This window comes from Cygnus olor, chromosome 9 (assembly GCF_009769625.2).
Source record: "Cygnus olor isolate bCygOlo1 chromosome 9, bCygOlo1.pri.v2, whole genome shotgun sequence".
In the NCBI taxonomy this organism is placed as follows: domain Eukaryota; kingdom Metazoa; phylum Chordata; class Aves; order Anseriformes; family Anatidae; genus Cygnus; species Cygnus olor.
Window position 1 is genome coordinate 3,424,738 of NC_049177.1, and position 22,917 is coordinate 3,447,654.

At 37.7% G+C, this 22,917-nt stretch overlaps 1 protein-coding gene across 3 annotated transcripts in view; it reads right to left on the reverse strand.

The window, feature by feature from the left end:
* COL4A3 (collagen type IV alpha 3 chain) overlaps positions 1 to 22,917 on the reverse strand; it is a 67,727-nt gene that overhangs the window by 13,573 nt on the left and 31,237 nt on the right. For all 3 annotated transcript variants that reach the window (XM_040567385.1, XM_040567384.1, XM_040567386.1), the window contains 24 exons: positions 22,590 to 22,634; positions 21,112 to 21,165; positions 20,668 to 20,709; positions 19,220 to 19,307; positions 17,602 to 17,637; positions 16,892 to 17,056; positions 15,688 to 15,780; positions 14,463 to 14,558; positions 14,025 to 14,095; positions 12,742 to 12,930; positions 11,614 to 11,782; positions 10,378 to 10,470; positions 9,933 to 10,037; positions 9,323 to 9,420; positions 7,941 to 8,091; positions 7,688 to 7,801; positions 7,053 to 7,220; positions 5,848 to 5,937; positions 5,153 to 5,287; positions 3,924 to 4,022; positions 2,911 to 3,000; positions 2,179 to 2,318; positions 1,062 to 1,188; positions 686 to 766 (listed from right to left, as the gene is read on the reverse strand). In XM_040567385.1, coding sequence (XP_040423319.1) covers positions 686 to 766; positions 1,062 to 1,188; positions 2,179 to 2,318; positions 2,911 to 3,000; positions 3,924 to 4,022; positions 5,153 to 5,287; positions 5,848 to 5,937; positions 7,053 to 7,220; positions 7,688 to 7,801; positions 7,941 to 8,091; positions 9,323 to 9,420; positions 9,933 to 10,037; positions 10,378 to 10,470; positions 11,614 to 11,782; positions 12,742 to 12,930; positions 14,025 to 14,095; positions 14,463 to 14,558; positions 15,688 to 15,780; positions 16,892 to 17,056; positions 17,602 to 17,637; positions 19,220 to 19,307; positions 20,668 to 20,709; positions 21,112 to 21,165; positions 22,590 to 22,634 — 2,539 coding nt within the window. The remainder of the gene's footprint in view (positions 1 to 685; positions 767 to 1,061; positions 1,189 to 2,178; positions 2,319 to 2,910; positions 3,001 to 3,923; positions 4,023 to 5,152; positions 5,288 to 5,847; positions 5,938 to 7,052; positions 7,221 to 7,687; positions 7,802 to 7,940; positions 8,092 to 9,322; positions 9,421 to 9,932; positions 10,038 to 10,377; positions 10,471 to 11,613; positions 11,783 to 12,741; positions 12,931 to 14,024; positions 14,096 to 14,462; positions 14,559 to 15,687; positions 15,781 to 16,891; positions 17,057 to 17,601; positions 17,638 to 19,219; positions 19,308 to 20,667; positions 20,710 to 21,111; positions 21,166 to 22,589; positions 22,635 to 22,917) is intronic.

Here is a 22,917-nt window from a genome sequence, read left to right on the forward strand (position 1 = left end):
CCATAAAAATTCAACTTTCCTGTAAACAGGGAGTAGATTCTGATCTTTGCTAACTCTCTTGCTACGTCTGTGTAAGTTCACTAATATGAACTACAAAACTGCAATGTAATTTAGACAAGGATCTGCATAACAGAACATTCAATACGCTTTTTGAAGATAATGACCATCACCAACATTAATGAAGTCTACACTGCATACCTTTGTTGCTGCATATTTACACACTCCCCCTTACGTTTTTTTTAAATGGTTTAATCTTTTTGTTTGTTCTAATAAATGACTGCAACTCTGCCTTTCCCCTCTTTCAACTCTAATTTATTCTTCCTCCTTGTCTAGCTACATCTGAGTTTATTATTCCCTTTTAGGAGGTAAAACAAGCCATTCCTACGATATATGTGGATATTGCATCTTGAGAACTCTGAACTGAGAAAAAGAAGAGCAGTAAGTTCTACAACAGTGAAACAAAATTAAAATCTCTTGCCTCAGCTGAACTGACAACATTGAGAACAGGCTGTTAAAGACCTTAGCTTGAACTGGAGAAGGTAAACAGAGCCTCCTACCAACATAAACAGAGACTGCAACTATATCAGGTAAGTTCTAAAAAGCTCAGAAGAATATCTACTGCTTCATCACAGAGAAAATAACAAGCTAGAGGGCAGTGATTTGGGAGAGATGCTATATACCATACCAGGAGGGCCTATAATGCCCTGTTGTCCTGGGCGACCCTGCTGTCCTTTAACAGCAACACCTCCAGGAGGTCCAGGTTTCCCTGTAAGAAGAAAGAATTTGGGGGAGGAAAACTGGCATTATCACTTGGAATTCAGTTCAGCACTAGGCCCAGACACAGTCTGCTAACACTGCTATTGTTTCTACTTCAGCCAGCTGGGACAGATCTCTAGCTAAGATAAGCCAGCCTGGCTGTGCTGACTACAAAGGAGCTGTTTACATTTACAACATTTTAATATAAATGTGCCACCCCACAGGCACCCTGCATAGTTTATTGAGAAATTCTCTTCTTCTAGAAGCATGTCAGCATCTCAACACTCCTTCAAAGCAAAACATACCTGGAATTCCTGCAACTCCTGTTTCTCCTCTGATCCCATGTGGCCCTGGTACTCCTTTATGTCCTGGCTGACCTTGGGACCCTTTTTCTCCTTTGCTGCCCAAAAGTCCAGGAGCACCTGTATCTCCCTAAGAAACAGCAGTTGCACACAAACAGGTAAAGAATCACATTGCATTAAATACATTACATGTATATGAACAATAGAAAAATAGATAATTTTAATGTTTAAGTTTAATCATGGTTCATTATGATTTTCAGATAAAAATCAAAAAAGACATATGAAGTCTAATATGAAGTCTTCTAATAACACCACTGATCCTTTAGACATATCTAACGAGCAATCTCTACCTTTAATCTGTACAAACCAAGTTCAGTCTTAAGATATTTTCATAGACTTTTCTCCAATTTTATTCTAATAGCTCCTCTTTTGAACCAAAAATACATTCCTTACATAATACGCAGCCATACAAAATAACAAAACACACATTTTTCATTGAATTCCTACAAATTTGCACAACAGCAATCCCTTTTTGGATACGCAGCTAATAAAGAAACTAACAGATAATTTGGACAAATTACAGGAGTTACAGTACAGTTTACAGCCAGCAACTTATTTTAAATTATCTCATATGTAAAGATTCACAGTTGTTCAACAACCAGGACATATGGAGTAAAACTTTCTAACTTACTTTTTATATTATATATTCCTAAGAAAAAAATGCTATTAATAGACTTTCAAAAACCAACAGAACAATTTTAGATCACACCACTTTATTGCTAAGATAATTTTTCTGAAATTCTTGATGTACAAGTATTTCTACTATTGACTATTTAGGTACAAATCATTGTTCTTAGCAAATTAGTAACTTTTACAGAAACAATGCTATTTCCAAGACACTCCATTTTTACAAATAAGAAATTCTTGCATTGCAAGAAAAATGAAATACAATGAACTCAACATGTTCTCCTAAATAATGACGTAACAGGATTTCCATATGTATCATCACTAAGATATCATCTACCGATCTCCTGCAAACTCTGCAACTCTTGCTTACATGTTATTCTGTTTCTGTTGTCAAAGGCTCTGCTTATTGCTTAATATGACATGGCCTTTATACCTTTGGACCAGGTTCTCCTGGGGGCCCAGGAGATGGGTGCCCAGGGTCTCCTTTTTCACCTGGAAAGCCACCATAGCCTGTTGGACCAGGGTCACCTGATGGTCCTGGAAAGCCTGGAGATCCTTTCTGTCCTTTTGAACCTGGAGAAACACAGATAGCAATAGCATTCTTAAAAGGATCATCATCAAATATTACATCTCATGCTTTGTTAACTACTGCTTGTATTTTCATACTCACTTTTTCCATCAGAGATAGAATAATTTTTGTGCACTCAGTGATTTTTACTCTAAACACATTCAAAATAGGTTCTTACATTTAGCAGTATATAAATTAATTATATGTAATTTATTATCTGTAATTTCAATAGTCAAAGCTTACAAAAATAAAGACCCATGATCACTGGGCAGACATTTGGTTACAAAGTCAGACAGAGCCACTATATGTCACCATATCCTAACTAATTAACGCCCTGAAATTGTTATTCGGAAAGTTACTATAAGCTATACACTGAGATGGCCAGCTGCAATACATTAGTAATGTCATGCTCCAAAACTAGACAGAGGGAGAACTCCATTCTGCAATTCAAGCAAATGCTGGCGTGATGAGAAGTTTACAGGCACTTCAGAGAATAAATCCCAGTCTGAGTTAAGTATTGTGTAGTGTGCTTACAGAAACTGCTCAGATCTGTGTAAAGGCTCTACCAATTTGCAACATGACTTAAGAGAAAATAACCTGGAATTCCCATGTTCCCTTTGTTTCCTGGTGCACCTGGGAATCCTTGCCCTCCAGGAATCCCTGGAAGACCCATAAATCCTTTGGCACCTGCAAGATGAAGAAATGAGTGTCATCTTCACGTGACAAGTTTAGACATTGGCTGGCTGGCAGAGTTGTGATGAATACAGAATCCTCTCTCTCACACACTGCCATGGTACTTTTTGATTTCATAAATCAACAAACAGTGGAGCATAATTCTTCCTCTTGCTCTAGAAGCACATAGAATTATCATTACTGTTGTCAGGAAATCAAGTTAAAAAACAGGTATCTTCTGTATGTATCAAAATATAGTATAAAGAGAAGTAAAAATGTTTTAATTAATCTGAAAAAATAGATTCATTTTCTCACTCAAGATCAGCATGTATCATTATGTATGTGAGCATGGTGATGGCAGAGCTAAACCTTGTGAAATGGCTTAGGTAGGTCTATAATTACATTGGTTCTTTTTAAGACTGCTTTTCACTGAAGACCTGTTAACTTCCAAAATATAAGCCAAGTATGAAGGCTTTCAACAGGGAAATAGAATCAATCTTAAATACAAAAAGCTTCTGAAATATTTTTGTGCATACCTGTGGTAAACTTAGAATTCCTACTACTTCTTTATTATATTAGGAATCAAACTTCTCTTAAATTTTATAAATACCAAGTTTTATTCATTGGCCTCATCAGCTTTTAGATTTTAAGGTTATTATTATTTTATATTATTTAAAGTTAATATTATTTTCTATGTATCACCTCACATAATCATCCATATTTGGAAGGAAATAAAGAATCGTTTAGTTGTAGCTAGTATGACTTTGAAATAGCACCTTTTGATATTGCTTCATTTCAGAATTCTCAAAGGAGCTTCAGAGTTAATACAGAAAATACAGTGCTGCTGCTAGAGCTAAGTTTATGTGCTAGCATTGAAGTAATACTATCCTTGCTCTCCATTCTGTGATATAGTAATTTTCAATATACATACTCCATACCTGGTATACCAGGTACTCCTTCAGATCCAACAAGACCTGGGGGACCTTGTACACCTGCATCTCCTTTTTCTCCTCTTAGACCCATCCTTCCTTGGACTCCTAAAACAATTTCATTAAACAAACACACACACACAACAGCATTTTAGAAGATAAGTTTAACATTTTATAACTCTTAAAACTAATGAAGCTGAAGTGGAACACAGGACTTTTACTTTGCAATAATAAACACAAGTAAGACACAAGCTCATGGTTAATGAGTTCTGCATTTCCTATATGGAGATGAAAGGAAATTTCTGAAACCTACCACACAAAATGTCTTCACAAAAAGCCAGATAGCATTAATTAAATATGTACAACTCATATACAGAGAGTCTGTATTAATACTACACACAAAATAATAATTCTGACGGTCAAATATTTCTAAGCAGACTTCATTTCTTTGAAATCCAGCATCCAGTTGGTAAGCACAACCATTTCTGTGCTCATGGACTACTAAATCATAGAATCATTTAGGTTGGAAAAGGCCTCTAAATTATCAATTTTAACTTAGCACTGCCAAGTCTACCATTAAACCATGCCCCTAAGCACCACATCCACACGTCTTCTGAATACCTCCAGGGATGGTGACTTTACTTCCCTGTGCAACCTGTTCCAATGCCTCACAACTCTTTCAGTGAAGAAATTTTTTCCTAATATCCAACCTAAACCTCTCCTGGCACAACTTGAGGCCATTTCCTCTCGTCCTATTGCTTGGTGCCTGGGAGAAGAGATTGATCCCAACCCCGCTACAGCCTCCTTTGAGGTAGCTGTGGAAAGTGATAAGGTCTCCCCTGAGCCTCCTTTTCTTTAGGCTGAATAACCCCAGTTCCAGTTGGGTACAAAGCTGGCCAGAGCTGTGAGGTGCAGTAGGGAAGGTGGGTAAAGTGTGTAGAAACATGATTATATAGGACGCATATATATAAACTTACTACCAGCAACACTTTATTACTAATTTGACATTAAAATGAGAGGATTTTTAACGAATATGGACTTGTTAAAATGGAAATAAATATTCAGTGTAACATCCAACTATCCCATAAAAGGCATTTATGGTGTTTGGCAAAAATTATTTCAAAGCCACATGAATACTTTAAGTAGTTAAGCCAGTTTCTTCCATTTGTTAGAGCCCACTGGAACTGCCACACAGATAACTCTACCTGGTTTTGCATGACAGAAAAATGAATATGTACCTTTTGGGCCTTGTTCTCCTTTATTTCCAATGCCAACCAAGGTCTCAGATGGTCCAGGAAAACCTTTATCACCTGGTTCACCTTTTGCTCCAAGAAACCCCTTTCTTCCTTTTAGTCCTGGGAAGCCAAAAGAACCTGCAAGAAAATACAACAACATTTTCTGAAGTAGCGTGTCTAGGTGATAGCACATAAGGGAAGCAATTAAACTCCATCTCTAAGGTCAACAACGTATGTAAATACACATGCCAAATCAACAACTTAAAACAGCTTCTCAATTACTCAAAACATCAATAAACATTTATGACCACAGATTATTATGAGAAATAGTTATGGTATCTTGGCATGAATATAATCTTATAGCTGTTAAACAGATATAATATGTTGAACATGAATGAGACAAAAAAAAATCAGGGCAAAAAGCTCTCTTCTTTATTTAGAAAATCTCCAACCATTTTCACACTGTGAAATGGAAAAGGTGGCAATTCAATACTGCTAAAAGAAAATGTCATTCAGCCTATAGACTGCACAAGTACAGAAGTCAAATATTTACCAAAGCGCAAAGAAGTTCTGGTCATCAATTGACCAACACATACTCAGGAGTGATAACATACATCAAGACTGATCACAAGTCTTCTTTAGCATGACAGTTCCTATATTCTTAAGGAATAACAAAAACAGATACTATGGTCACTTACCTCTGACACCCAGGTTGCCTGGACTTCCAATCATGCCTGGGGGTCCAGGAATTCCTAATGGCCCCATTATACCTGGCTCTCCCCTAGGGCCTGTGGAAAGGAAACAATAGGAACTTATTTAATCAGTGAAACATAGAAAGGCATGCATGTACCTGTCAGATAGCTAATCAATTCTTTTAACATTTTCTCCATTTCTATAACATATCGTAGAAGCAAGTTTTCCAGCTTTTAACTACATGAACAGCACTGATGTACAGATTAATGTGGGTAGTTTGAGGGCTTACTAACAGCTGCAACAGCTTCAATCAATGAATGAAACAATTGAGAGTGATTAACGTATCTGAGATAGCCACACTAGGCTGGTAGATCCATATCCATCACAAGATGTATGGGAAAGACATTCCTTTCTGGCTCAGGAGCTGGAAGCCAGCTGAGACATGACAGCTCATCTCAAATGGCATTAGAAGCCTAGGTTTGGCCTACACCTTCATCATTAGTTTTACAGGTTGTATATATAAAAAGGTATCTACCATCTCCTTGCAACAGAATAATGCAGGATTTGAGAATAATGAAAAATCTTTTTTAGAGATAAGCAGCATTACATACCTGATTTTTTGTATTCTACAAATCAAGTTTGAACACATTTCTAAAAACAAAAAACCCTATGGGGATTACTTACTTTAAGTAAAGTCAGCTCTGGTTAACATGACAGAGTCTGATCTGAGTCACAACTCTCATAGACTCAAGATCTTGTGTTTTTTTGTTTTGTTTTGTTTTGTTTTTTTTTTGTTTGTTTTTGTTTTCCAGAAAAAGAGAAAGCATTAACAAGCCATCTGCTTCAAAAGGGATGCTGAGTAAGATCTTACCTTACACTTTCATTATGCTGGGAAGCAGCTTTGAACTAGTTAGTGTCCTGTTGCAAGAACATTGCAGTACAGAAAACAATGGGAAGTAGTTTTCTATTCTAAGTGGAGTGCCGCAGAAAATTCAATACTGTGTCATCACAGCTTCAAGATATGCTAGTCATTCAGGGAATGATGACTGACTTGTTTTCCTTATAGATCATATAAATGTATATATGAAAGCTGCTAATGGAAAAATATTTTTGTATCCTCAATTTACAGTCGATGGCATGTTAGCATGACTACTTTTTGTAGAGACTGACTAATTTTCTATGTCAAAACAGGCATTTGGGGAATCCTTACCTGGCACACCATCGATTCCTGGTCTTCCAGACCGTCCCTTGAGACCAGGTAATCCTGTGTTTCCCTGAAGACCAATTAAGCCAGGTTCCCCCGGTTTTCCATAGATCCCTGGGATACCCAAGCCAGGAGGACCAAGTTTTCCTTTTGAACCTAATGAACCTCTTCCTCCTGAGAAAAATGCATGACAGTACATGTAGGATACTTCTTGCTGGAAACCTTCATCTCTATCTTGCCATCATGAGTATCAAGCTCTTCTTGAGCCTGTTTGAGGGCTATACAGTAAATCTATACAAGATAATATACACATTCAGGAGATCTTGAAGAGATTTAAAAGCAAAAAAAAGACAGTAGAGACAAAAATAAAACAAAACAAACACCCCACCAATTCTGCATTCATCCTCCAAACACTCCAGAGTATGCATTTTCATTCCCCCACACGATGAAAAAATCTTAATCCATTTTAATTAGTACATGTGTTTTCCTCCAATCTGCAGACAATGCACCTTTAAATGCGATGTTGCATAGTAACCTATAACCAATACCCATAAACAACTTCAGGTCCCTCAGGATGTTTGAGGGCAGAAATATAACCCAGTCACCCAGCCAAACGGCACATTTGATTTGGAAGGTCCTACCTGGTGGGCCTGTAGCTCCCTGGCCACCTGGCAAACCTGGCCGGCCAGTAAGACACTCAGCAGGTTTCCCTGGAAAACCTGGATCCCCTGGAATTCCAGGTGAGCCAGGATCTCCTAAAAGAAAGGAGATTGGTTTCATAATGATTTAGATAGTAGTTTGAGGCTTTGAGTGAGCACTGTTTGACTTGGTTTCCCTTTCCTTAACATAGGGAGGTAACTTGCTGTGTATCTTGTGCTTGTTTGACCACAGTACCTCTTAGGCCATCATCACCATCATGTCCAGCACGTCCTGGTAGGCCTGGAAGTCCTGGAAATCCCGTATCACCTTTTGGACCAGGAATGCCACGAGCTCCTGGTGAACCAAGTCTGCCTGGCTCTCCATGAATAATCATGCCTGGGTCCCCCTGCAACACAGAGATGTGAACAATACACATGTACTACGTTTTGCAAGTCTGCCAAAATATTCTTTCCACCCCGCAATCAACTAGCTTCTTTAATTAATTATCACCTCCATTCCCTGGGGATCTTTCACATTTGTAATGGCTCTAGTTCAGTAGATCACTGGATGTTCCTTATTGACCACCTGCAGGTTCCACACCAGAAGATTAATTTATCTAAACAGCTTTTGAACTGTCTCATTGCTCTAAGAAATCGTTCCTGAGCATTACGAGACATCTCCCTCTCTTTGGCTGTTACTGCATTATGATGCTTGCTGTAACTATGTAAGGTGCTGGACCTATATGTAAAAGTTTGTGCAAATACAATTTTTCCTTTATAGTAGTTATATTTTCATCACAATATTTATTGAAATAATCAAAGTCAGCACCCAGATATGTCTCAGAATACTTAGTTATTGCATTTTTACCCCTGTCATTCTTCTGAACATTGTTTTCTATGAAGACTGTTTTTATGATAAATATCTGAAGTCTATTCCCTGAAAGGAAAAGTTGAAATGTTTTTCCTTATTGGCTGACCAAACTGCTTGTTGTTTTGGGTACTAGTTTTGAATACGAGCAAATCAATATGTTCTTAAAACAGGCCGGTAGAGCTGAGATTATACCAGTCATTGATTATATATTTGGACCATAAAGGTCACTTCAAATCCAGCTGTTCTGTGGTTTCAAGCACAGAGTAAGTAATAATTAAACTAAACAAAAATCCCCATACTTTGCCATATCAAAAAACACATAGAGAATGACATATGGGCATAAAAAGAAAAAGAAATGCCCCCTTTTCAAAACAGTTAAGTGTTATTATTTTGTTCACCTTTGGATCCTAATTACAGAGTAGTCAAGAGTCCTACCTTTATATATTCCATCAGTAATTTCTGAACAGCCATCTCTTCAGAAACTGTGGCTTTAATTTTTTGCTGTAAGCAATGCAATAGTTTTCTTATGCTCTGAAAACTGAAGTATCAAAACATCCCAACGACTTGGGAGTTCTGAAATCCCGTATCTCTAGTTAAAATTTGACTTGACAACCTCTTTCATAAAATATTTCATTTTATAGTTTGTGCATCACTGGTTAGCAAATACAGGAACTCTTATTTTCCATGCACTTATTAATTTATTTGCTCAATGACACAGTTAATGAATGGGACCTATGGAAAAGTCTGTGCTGTATTTCTAGTCAAACCTTTTCTCCTGGTTGTCCCAGATTTCCAGCTTGGCCTGGCTCTCCAATTTTTCCTTCACAACCTGGTGATCCTCTGCCTCCAGTACGTCCCTTATCCCCTACAAAAAGAATTATATGGCAGTACAAATGCTATATTTACCACCTTATTTTACAAAGGGGTATTTGTATGGATGTGGTTATGGACTTCTGCACTATTGTAGGTTACAAGAGCTGAAAACGAAATCCTGATACACATTTGACACATTGCATCTTCCCTCAACACTCATTGTAACACTGCTCAGTTACTTGGGTCAAAAACATCCTGCATTAAGTAACCGATCTGGAGTGAACCCCTTCTTATGCCAGTTCCTCACTGTTCTCTTCAAAAAACTACACTGTAGTAGTTGTAGTATTCTATTTCTCTGAAATACTTCAAAATATTTCAAAAACAAAGAAAACCACAAAACCCCCTCAAAGGCAGTAAATTACAAGAGTGCTAAAAACCATCTGATTAATGCTCATTCATTATTTTTTTTAAAGATGATTGTTGTCAATTCAGATTAAAAAAAAAAGTAGAAAAGGTGTTGTGTTTTTTTTTTTTTTTTAAAGAATATCAAAAAATGTATTTTACCTTTTGGACCTGGGTTTCCAGGAAACCCAAGCCCTGGAAAGCCTGTGTCACCTGTTGGCCCTGGATGTCCTGGATCACCTGGCTGACCATTTGTTCCGACCCTACCTGTTCAAAGAAAATAAGTAAATTGCAGTCCATCTTACCACAGAATTTCAACACATAACGACGGAGTGTTTTCCAGCTTATCATTATTGATTAGGACATCAGTGTAGATGACATCATTAGAACTTAGACACTGCTTTTCCTCCACAGTAGTTAAAATGCTAATTGTGATCTCTGTGTTCTCAGTATCAAAGCATGCACGAGTCTGTTAAGTCTTCATGCAATCTGCCCTTGGTATGAAATCCTTCATAGAGTTCTCTCCAACAGTTTTATCTGGCCAGAGTTGGTAGAGAAATCCCAATCAGGTCATCTCTAACTTTGTCCTTAGGGCAAACATACTCACCAGGCACCCCTGGGGGTCCAGGTAAACCATCTGGTCCTTGAGGTCCTGGCAATGCAGGCAATGGAGTTATCCTACTGGTCTCTCCTTTCAGACCTTCAGCAAATACATTATCAAAGTCTTATGGTTTGGAAATAGACAATTTTAAAAATACATAATTTACAATTTAAAAATATTAATGAGCAAGCTAGTCCGTTAAAAATCTGGTCTGCTATTGTTTCCATGTTTCTGAAGCTCCAACAGATTTTGAAAATCCTTTAAACCCTGACTTCATACAGCAAAAGAATTTTATTGACACCCAGACCACCTCAAGCCCTTCTCTCAGCCCTCCTACAGTCTAACAGACACCCAGAGAGCACAAAATGATTTTAAGTAGGGAATATAAGTTATTGTCAACATCAGGTCGAAGACCCTCAGAACAGACTAAACAAAAAAACAAAAACAAAACTCACAATTAGGAAGGTCTCCAACAGAGATTCATGTGCATTTCCTGATACAATGTGACAACCCCAGAAAGAGTGACGAAGACTCAGATTGACACACTCTAAAAATTTCATCCCTTTGGATAACAAATTCACATCTTACATCAGTCAATAGCACAAGCATGGGTATATTGTGCCCAACGTATCACTGCAGTTATAAGCACTAATCCCCAGAATCCCCTGGATTTAAAATTCAAAAATTCTTTTAAAAAGCGACTTGGCTATATCTCTCCTGCCCAGCTTCGAGTTCTTCCAGATTATATTTGCCTATAAATAAATACACTGGTATGTTTCCGGCACTCCAAAGTGATCAAGTCCTTCATATTTTCCCCTCTGATGACTTAGCTCACACTAATGATGAGAAATGGATCTATAGTCAAAGAATTTTTTTCATGATGAGGATAGTCAAGCACTGAAACAGGTTGCCCAGAAAGTCTGTGCAGTCTTTGTCCTTGAAGGTTTTAAAGTATTACTCAGTCAAGACTTGAAGTAAACTGCTCTAATCTCATAGCTAACCCTGCTCCGAGCCGGAGTTTGGACTAAAGACCTCATAGGGCCCCTTCCAATCTCAATTATCTTATGACCCTAAGACTTTTGCTATTATTTCTAGTGAAACCAAAGATGGAACAACGCTTTGGAAATCTCATCCCAAGAAAAAACTTCCTACATTTCATAATTTATGTCTTTGTCTTTAATCTCTCTCTGCAGTTTAAAACTTTAACATAGGTAAAGAACAGTAAAATAGGAAGTTACAAACCAGCTTCTCCAGGCAATCCAGGAGGACCAGGTACTCCTTTAGAGCCTTTGAAACCTCTTATTCCTTGTGGCCCATAACCTGGTGGTCCAGGAAGCCCCATCTCTCCAGGGAGACCAGGATTACCAGGCAGTCCAGGTAGTCCTCTATCTCCTCTTGTACCAGACAATCCCTATTAACGATATATATGTGTGTATACCAAACATTACTTGCTCTCCATGCCAGCTTTCACAACAAAATGCCTGATTCTCTGTACGACTATGATCTTATACTATTTTAGCAGCAGAGTAGCTCTGCTGATTGAACAGGACTTTTTCAACCAATTTACTTGTGATGAAAAAAATAAGAATTTTAATATCAATGCTTGTAAACTGTAGGGCATTCATCCAGCCTCTCTATTAAAATTGAAAAAGTACAAAAACAGTTTGATTTTCAATTACCACGGCATTATATTGTATGATTTTTTATTTTTCAAAACACATTAGGAAAAAAAACAATTTCAGCACTGATTTGCTGTAAGTGCTACGGGGTCAGGTTTAAAAATAGCAATATCTGAATCACTTTTACAGTTTCTCAGCCAACACAGTGCAACAACAATTGCTAGTTTTTTGTTTCTGCTGATCCAAGAGCTCTGCTCTAAGAAAGCTAGTCTTAAAGTAATTCTCGCAGCTTTTGTGGTTTCTCTCAGCCCTGACTGAAGATTAATTCCTAAAGACCAAACTGGCATTATTTGTACTATTATTTCACTTTAAGCATTATGACTAGACAGAAAAACTATTTTTATTTGTTTGGTTTTGGTCCGTGTCTTATTCATCACAGCAATCCAAGATAATGCTCCAATACAAATGTCCAAACTAACAGCACAATAAACTAATAAATTGCTGAGGCTTTGCAGCAGCATGCATCCACACTAGCCTCATCTCTCCCTGGTCTTACATAAGAATATTTATTCTAATTCATTTGTTTCCACTTATGTGTATTGGTTGCTATAGTTAAGCATAGCACCTCTAAGTCAGGCAGATGATATTCAGTTAAAATACTGGACTAGGTAGAACAGAGTGTCATACAAGACACAACCACTAACTTAGCTTTTCATGAATTCTATGTTAATTGTAAACAGTGCATACCTACCTCTTCACCTTTAGAACCCTTGTAGCCCTTTGGGCCAGGTCTTCCCAGGAATCCACTTGAACCTTTTCTTCCTTTGTCTCCCCTGGACCCTGGATCTCCTTGCTCACCTTTTGGCCCTTCTGGATACACGTATCCTGGCTCACCTTTTGATCCTTTATGTCCTTGATCTCCTTTAAAACCTGGAGGTCCCTGGAACAAAGAAAATTTCAGTGCTAAACATGTCAACCATTTTCATGTTTTCTTTTTTAAATTAAATACCTAAGAATGGTTCTCCTTATTTGTATCTTTATTCACTGTAACTGCCCACTCCAACTACTGGCATAATTAGAAGGACAAGAAAAAAAATTTAAAATCTGATTAGAGAGGACATGGGAGAGGACATTGTTCTCTACATGGGAAGATCTCCCTAGGGATACTACAGCCACCACAGCTGTCTGTCTGTAGCTAACTTCTGTGCTCTTTTCTTAGCCCCTCAGGGCACAATGTGGAACTGAAAGCACACAAGCACGCTGGGCTCTAGTGATCTTGGGCTCACAAATTCTTGGGAGTTTTCTGGAAAAACTTCCTAGCAGGCTCTTTCAATTATGCATCTGTATAGCAGCCACCACAATATGTTCTTGTGCATGACAGTTTTGTTTTGGACAGTGTTTTCTGTAATCTCCCAAGAATTGTTACTACTACAGGCACAAATTAGAACAACCAAGTAGTATGTCTGTGGCAGGTGCTTGCCTTCCCACTTCAGCAAGTTTCCCAAATGCCTCTTGAACACTTACAGACATGGGGAATCAACCACCTCACTGGGAAGCCTGTCCCAGCATTTGATCACCCTCACAGTAAAGACCTTCTTCCTAACATTCAGGCAGAACCCCTTCTCTGGCACAGCTCTGTGCTGTTCCCTCATATCCTATCACTGGTTATTGGGGTGAAGAGATCAGCACTTCTCTCTCCGTTTCCCCTACTCAAGAAGTTGTAGAGAACAATGAGTTTGCTTCTTAGACTTCTTTCATCCAAACTAGACAAACCAAGTGTCCTCAGCCTCTCCTCATAGGACATGCCCTCCAGCCTTTTTTATACCAACTTTATTGTCTTCCTCTGGAAGCTTTCAAGTTTCTTAATATCCTTTCTACATTGTGGAGCCCAGAACTGTACACAGTATTCAAGGTGAGGCTGCAACAGAAAACTGTTGATATCACCTAGTATGACACTTCATTTAACGTTGGCCATGACATTTCTATGAAATTCTTGTGGGATCTGAAAAATGATTTGAAAAATGCAAGTCTTACTTGAGCTCCTGGAAAACCTGGTGCTCCTGGAGAACCTGGAGCTCCTTTGGGACCTTGTGTTCCTTCCCTACCTGCAAAAGAACAAACATATTTTGTAAATAAAATAGAAAACAAGGAAATGGATTTTGACAAGCTCTCATAATCACATGCAGCACTGTATGTTACTCCCATTTACACTCACTGCATGAGCATAGACTGACCTGGCTTCAGGCTGCACCTAAGCCCATTAGCATTTAGTCTTCAACTCTTTTAGGGCTTGTGCTCACGTCAGCAGATGGAGCTGCATTATGCTATCACACTCATCACAACCTTAGGGCTATTTCTGGGATCTGGAATATTGCATGTTGCAGACATGCTCATACCTGTCCTGATTCTCATGCTAAAAGCAAAAGCAGTGGCATTTCCTACCATCCTGTTAGAAATACTGAGATAATTTACCAGGGATGCCATCCTGGCCATGTGGCCCAGGCGAACCAGGAAGACCAGGCGTTCCCGGAACATAGCTACAATCAGTACACACGTAAGCTTCATCACCTAGAAGGAATATAATTCATTAGTTGTTCCACACAAAGTAAGTCCCAGGCTGAACTAATGTGTTAATTTATTTTTTTTTTTATAGAGGGTGGTCAACACCTCTTGGTCAAAGAGCAGTAGGCATGTGACCTGAATTTTGATGGAAGATCACCTCCAACACAATACAAGATCACCTGTGGTCAGACAGTGAATCAGAACTGATTACATTTAATTCAAAACATAGGGACACCCAGTTTAAATCTCTTGTGTTTTTGTTTTGTTTTGTTTTTCAAGTCTGATTTCAGTAAGCTATTTGGATACAGTCACTCTATCGACAGGCCAAATTGTCTCAAAAGAAGAAAGGCACACAGGCTTTGAACTAATATGGCTTCATAACAGCCTGAGTGACTTTAAAGACGGACAGGTAGCATTTAGCCAAAAAAAAAAAAAATTAGCAGCTCCTGTGGTGATATTTACAGAATGAACCTTCTCTCAAAGAACAACCGTTAGTGCTGACATAACAACACGGGAATACAAAAACCCCACCAACCTGTAATAAGCACTGTCCAGAGAAGATCTACACGCTGGCTACAGTGCTTTACAGCTGGTGCTTGGCACTGGCACAGGCACTGTTCTTAGCCACTGTTTACTTTAAGGGGAGGACATCTTGCTATCCCTAATGAATTTTTTAAAAATCTCTGAACTCATCAAATAGCTTGAGAGGTCAATTAATTTCAAAATTTCATGAGGATCTATGAAGATAAATGGATTGTACCGTCAACTTCTAAGCGGTAGCTTTCAGAAAGTACATAGAAATGGAAAAAGTAATTTTTCAGCTCTGCATCTTGGTTTTCAGGTGAAAAGGCCAGTAACTGTCAATAACGATACGTTCCCGTCCTCATTCAGAGAAAACACTCCCACACAAAAAAATGTGGTACATGAAAGCGAAATGTACAAAACCCTGTACTGAGAATGAACATGAACTTTTTCCACTCTGTTTTAATTTCTCCTAATTTATACACACTGTCTTGAATATGGAAGGGCTTGCTCCAAAACCATAAGATTCCCTGACATTTTTGATATCTTGTTATCCCCTGCTGAGTGAACACTATGTCAATCCTTCAAACAGTCTATAAACATAGTAACTGACCTTTCATGCCAACATCTCCTGGAGGTCCTGGAGGTCCTGCACACCCTGGCTCTCCAGGACGTCCTGGTGGGCCTGTTCTAAATATTACTCTACCTGGAAATGAAATGAGCATGGCACCATTACATTTACAGATTATTCAGACATTCTCTATTTGCTAAGGCAGAAAAAAGGTGCAAGGATGATCTGGAGACAGTATTCATTTGAAAGAGAACTACCTGGACAAAACCGAAACTCCTTTAACTGGAACTACTTGAGGAAAAATATGGTGATTCTAAAGTAAATCTCAGCAGACTGCTGGATTTATCTGTCTAGCCAGGGGGCTGCCTTTAAAAAGCACAGTTCCTCCTTTGGGAAATATTTACATTCTAACAGAAACATAATTCTTTCTTTTCCAGCTTTGGAAGGAAAACTTTTATTTGTAAATTATTAATCCTGCTCAAGTATCTTTATCAGAATTATTCAGCTGTATTTACTATTACTCTGGAAAAAACAGATGACGTATTGAGCTCTTCCTAAGGCAATCATTTGGAGGACAGATTTTTTATTTTAAGGGAGGAAAGATAAGCATTACATTGGTATTATTTCTGAAAAGAACTTGCTTTGGCCATACCACACATAAAGGAAATATGATGCTGTTTGTACTCCTAGTTAAAGAGGTACTCCTGGTTAATACACTTTCTAAAAGTTGTATGAACTGGAACTACTCAGCTGGTTCAAAGCTGCTACTGCTTTGTTTTCATGATGCCAGTACTTCAAGCCTGCTCTAAGGCCCACTAAGACCTAGGAAGGCATGCAAGTGATTTCTCTAACTTTTAGATTAGCCCTTTCTGAGTTTAGTTTTACAGATGAACTGCAATGTTTGGAACAGTTAATCTTAAGAACAGATTTTTTTTTCTCATTAGTCCTTCCTGTTTTTAAGTAGTACATTTTTAGTCACAGTTAAAAAAAAAAAAAAAAGCGAGAAATCTTTATACTGGAAAGTCATTGTACCTTCCCCACAGAATCTCATTAGAAATGGAGCACAGACAATTGCTACACATACTTTTTCGTGAATATTCTAAAGTGAAATTTCCAAAAAAAATCTATTCAACCACTTTACTCATGATATACTCCATAAATCATATGTTTATATAATCTCATACATCAGCAATTGAGATAACTGGATTTGTTGCTGTGTATTATATATACAATAATAAAATGTCACCTGGTTCTCCTGGAGGACCTGGTAATCCAACAGAACCAGGTCTGCCAGTAATCCCAGGTAGTCCTGGAGGGCCTACAATGCACAAGCCCGTTCGTCCTTTTTCTCCTTTTGTTCCTTTTGGGCCAGGAAATCCCGGGGGACCTCTCAGACCAGGTCTTGACACACCTAACCAAAGAGGAGAAAATACAAAAATGAAATTAAAGAAAAAAAAAAGGAACTTCAAAGCAAAGTAAGCAAGTACTCAGCAGGATGAGTGAGAGACAAACACAGTTTCAAAGTTCATACCATGAATCTTTTTTACATTATTATGTAAAATATTATATTATTATATTAATAATTATTAATAATTATTAAAATATTATATTATTATATATTATTATATTATAATTATAAAAATAAAACATAATAAATATAAATAAATATAATCGTATATTTTATATTATATAAATTATTAATGATTAATATATTATATTATTTAATATTAATATTATATTAAATAATCACAATGAGAATGTAAAGATATTTTAAAATGTTCTTTAATCTCTCTTTACATGCTTGGCTCATCAAAACTTGTGGCTGACATTTTTTATTTTTATTTTATTGCTGTGTAGAGATATGTTCACAGACATCCAAAATTAAGATTTCACAACGGTGATTTGGTATAACTGGCAGGAAGAACAATTTTTGTGGTACTGGAGCATTACACATACCTGGTCTACCAGCACCTCCAGGAGGACCCTGTGGCCCTGCAAAAGCAACATGTTTAGAACTGGAGTTAAACCATTGTATCCTCAGCAAAGTCACTACTCAGTAACACTGACTGCAATCTTTGCGTTTCTGCATTCTATGCTTATTTTACCTTTTAAGAATTTGGTTTTACCTCAGTAGTCGTATACCATTTACGCAACTGTTGCACACTGACAATTCTCACTGAAATCTGGCAAGATATGGGTGTTTACAAGAGGTAGGAATAGGACCCACCACATTTATCCTCAGGTGGGGATGCACCAGTTACTTGAGAGGGGCTTACAGGCCTGCAAACTTCCTTCTTTTTTGCCACTATTACTTGCTGTAATAGAGATACCACTTCTTAAAAATGCATTATCTTTGCAAGGCTCAACTCTCCTCTTGTCATCCCTTGGAAGCACGTAAGTAGATTTATTAAAACAAAGGGTATTCATGGGATGCAACGTGATCACTTGCACACATGAATATTCATAAAAACAGAACACCAAAATACAGTAGGCTAGCATTTGCTGGGTGAGTATGAGGTATAGCTCACAACATGCTGCCTTAGAGTTCAGCCCACAAGTTATTATTACATTGTGATACAGCTCAAATAATAAATCAAGACATTTTAATTTTACAGCATGGCCAAACTAAACAAAAAACAACAACAAAAAATATTTGGGGATGATAGGCAATAAAAATGGCATAAGAAACTCTGAAAGCTACAAAAATAGTATGACCTTTAACAGGAGACTTAAAGCTCTGGCGTTTTGTCTATGGCATACATAAGTAACACTGATGCAGTAATCCACTAAGGTCATTATATAGGATGTGAGTGAGCTTAGGTGCTCAACTCAATTATGTGCACAAAGAAGTATGCCAGCTTCATTATTTTTAGAGAAATCTTACTACATATCTCAGGATAAATTTGATGGGAGTAATTTGGAAAGGCAGAAGCAGGTTGCTGTGTGCTCAGAAACCTAGCCTGGAACAAGCCCTTTGAATAAACAGCCCCCGTGTCCTGGCTTCTTCTGAGATAGAGTTAATTTTCTTCGTAGAGGCTGGTATGTGCTGTGCTTTGAATTTAGGAGAAATGTAATACTGACAACACACTAATTTTTTAGTTGTTGCAGAGCAGTACTTACACAGAGCCAAGGACTTTTCAGCTTCTCACATCACCCTGCCAGTGAGCAGGCTGGGGGTGCACAAGAAGCTGGGAGGGGACACAACAGGGAGAGCTGACCCAAAAGGGATATTCCATGGCAGCAATAAGAGCTGGGGTGGTTGGCTGGGAGAGGAGCCACTGCTCAGGGACTGGCTGAGCACTGGTTGGCAGGTGGTGAGCAATTGCATTGGGTACCACTTTTTTTTTGTATATATCATTATTATTATCATTATTCTTTTCCCTTCCTTTCTGTCCTATTAAACTGTCTTTATCTCAATCCACAAGTTTTACCTTTTGATTTTTTTTTTTAATTTTATTTTCTCCCCCAACCCACTTGGCAAGGGAGTGAGTGAACGGCTGTGGGGTGCTTAGCTGCCTGTGGGGTTACACCACAACATCATGCTAAAAGATTGTAGTCTTGATATGCTACTCACCAGGCATACCACGTTGACCTTTTGGTCCTGGAGGTCCAGGGGGTCCTTCATCTCCCCTATCACCAACTACATTATCATAATACTCTGTCTTAATAGAAAGATTGTAAGAAAAGAACGAATAGTAAGAATGAAGAAAAAAGCACAGTGCCTCATACTGACCATTTGGTTAGTACAATGTTATGACCTTATTCATCCTTCCAAAGCTGTGACACCATGAGACCTTCCTAACCACATGCTAATCATTCACAAGTAGTCAGTAGTCAAATTAAATTACAATTGTTACACACAGATAATGCCAAAAGACCTGTACAAATAGAGGGGGCTGGGATTTTCAGCCCAGTTCTTTACTTCCCAAAGAATTCCTCTGCCTGTGGATGCAATTATACAGGCAGATTGGGATTTAGAGACCCAATCAGGAATATTACAGTAGCATAAGATAGAAAATATTCTTGACAGAAACCTCTAGGAATTATAAAGTCTATTCTACTGCTTCAAATCAGATTCAGCTATACAGAAACTACTCTTTTAAGTAATCATACATGAAAAAAGACAAAACTCAACTAGTTAAATCACAAATGCATATAAAATTAATTCCTATGAAATTAATATTCTCAATTTATTATAGTTTAATATGATGACATTTCGAAATTTATATAAATGACAGGCAGAATTAAATTGCTATTAACTATAGCTCTACTTTTTTCTAACTAAAAATTTTTGCTCTTTTCTGGATTATTCTGAATGGGCACCTTTACCTGAAAATAAGATTATGGTAAGAGTTGTGCCTTGACACATAAACATCACACTAAAATTTAAATGGACTACTAAAACACTAATTTTAAAAGGCATAAAAAACTGCTTAAAATATGCAATTTCTATTCTTGTTCTATTGATTTTTTGAAAAGCAGTGGTTTTTAGTACTCTGTCAATATCACAATTCATTCAGCTTATTTAAAGTTATTTCTTTTTGGACAACTTGAGCAGAAAGTTTCCATTAGATGCACACAGGTCCTTTAAGAAAAACACTGGAGAGACAGCATAACTAGACAAAGAAATTGTACTCATAGTATCTGTTAGTTTGATGTTTTTTTTATTTTTTATTTTTTTAAATAAAGAACCTTGGGATTTTCAAATTAAAAACACCTGTTCTGGAACTGATTAGTTTGGTTTTAAAAAAATCAACTCCAGCGATGTTTGTAACTGTTCTGTGATAGTCCAGTCTCCTGCCAAAACTGCTGGAAATGAGTGAAATCTAACCAGGTGTTGATCTTTCATCCAGTTCTACATGAAGGGAGATGCCATGCCTTTGAGATGTCCAGCAATAACAGTACTTTTAGAATGACATACCCCAATTAGAGCATCATGGTATCCATTATTGCTACATGCAGTCAGTTTGACTTATTTTAATGGTTTATACAAATGACATGATGAAGATAATTTACACTTACTCGACCACAAGCTCCAGGTGGACCAGTGTTGCCTTTTATCCCCTTAATTAGAGGACAGAAATGGGTTAAATTTATTTATTAAAAAGAATACATGACATGACATTTGATATCCACTGTCATTTCAGTACATAGCTTACAACATTAAAGGACTTCTACTCCTGACCAGTCCTTCAGCACGCTGTCCTCTGTTCCTGCCAGAACTGCTCAGCCACATGCTCCAAAAACTACAGGAGTACACCAGCAGGCAAAGATGGACACCAGTTCATGCACATCATCTATTTCAGCTGACCAATTCCCCATTCCACAATATCATTACTTGTCATCTTGTACACATATTGTCTACGTACAAACATACTGTACAGACAGTGATAAAAAAGAATATATAATAACCCCCAAACATACCTTATCCTCATCCTCAAAAACAACAAAAGCATTAGACAATACCTTAGCTCCTTGTCTGCCAGCCACTCCTGGTTTGCCCTGTTCACCCTTTTGTCCCTGCAGATGACAGTATACAATTTTATGAGAAAAAATCTTTTAGCACTGTCATCAATCAAATTTAAAATTGAAAGCTTTGATCTTTCAGGGCAATGGCAACACAAATATGACTTGCTCAGAGGAAGAAATTCCAGGGAAAGACTCAGTATGGGGCAAAGTTCCATGTCTGCAGGCAATACCACAAGTCTCATATCCAAACCTGCCTTTATAATGGCACATTCTACCAATCCTAAGATGAAGCCACTCCAGATAACACAAGTGTAAGAAGCTCTGGTTTGTCCTCCCTCTGTAAACTGCTGTTCCTGAAAGGGGAGAAACTGAACACAATGTGATATTCTCATATTCATCAACTCCATCTCACAGACCTTGTCCAGCTAGTGTCTACTGAAGGGTGTCAGCAAGACCCAGAGGGAAAATAGCCTTAACAGTGGTCTGCACTATCTGCAAGCGTACATATGTGTAAAAAAAGGATTCTGCAGAGGTTTATGGAGCTGAATGCACCCCTAGTTGGTAAAAGGCAGAAATGTCTGTCATGACAGAAGGCTTTTTTTCTGTTAGCTGAGTAATAAGGCAGTAGAGTCTTGCAAACTGTCATTCCAAGTTTTTTTTGTCAGACTGGAATGTGTTTAGACTGGGTGCTAAGGTTGTTTTGATACAATGAGGATGGCGTTTTAGTTAGATATTTATGAAACGGGTTATACCAACAATAAGAATTCTGCTAAGATTTTTGTACGGCCACTGTGACCCTAATTACATCATTAAAGTGGAAGTGAATTAAATAGAGAAGAACTGATATTTAACCAATTGAATAAGCATTCCAAGGACAATTCAACAACTTGAGCTTTTGAACCAGTATACAAATGAGATCATTTTGGGTATGAAATGATATATTTTACGAACTATATTTTGGTACTTCCTCCAAAATGATTATTTTAATATCTATCAGTCATCTCACTTTAGGCCAAGATAGTTGTAACATTGACTGTAGCTTCTCCTTTTAAAGGATGTCTTTGATTCTAGTGAATAAAATTATTCATTTTGCTTCTTGATTTCTGAAGTGAAGATATAGCTCTTTTGCAAATATTTCAGCGTGACTAACCAGAATGAAAATCGGTAATTTTACATAACTAGGTGTTCATTTGACCTCCATCTCAAACTCATTTGATAGTCAGAAGCAAACAACAGGTCTTTTTGTTTTACACAGAAGCAACAAGATCTATGTAGCAAACCTCTCTCTCCTGCACACATCTATAGGTACACGGTATGTCCTTAGGCCAGTTTAGTGAAAAGTAATGTTTCACCACGTATGCAAATCAACATTCCCAGACACATTCCACAACGTGAAGAAGCTGTGACAGAAAGATATGACCACCAAAAAAAGATGACTGGTACTTAAAAGAACTTTTGAAGGCTTCCTTCATTACCGGTAAGCCAGGTGGACCTGGGGCACCTTCTTTTCCAGGTTTACCCTACAGAGGAAAATAATAATAAAATAAAAAATAAAAAGAACTAAAGAGGTGTCATTGCATTCTAAGAGCATACAACTAAATGCTGTGCTTGTAACTGTACTTTAGGTTCTTACTAATTTTGAAAAGCTTTTAGGCTATTTACTAAATGTTCATTATTTCTAATCAGAATTAATGTTTAGAAAAACAGAGAAAGATATTCCCTGGACATTCCTTCTCCTGTGGAGAATTAGCTGAGGCAGACACTTCAACAGCACAAAGTGCCAGGGAAGTACACAAAGCCTGG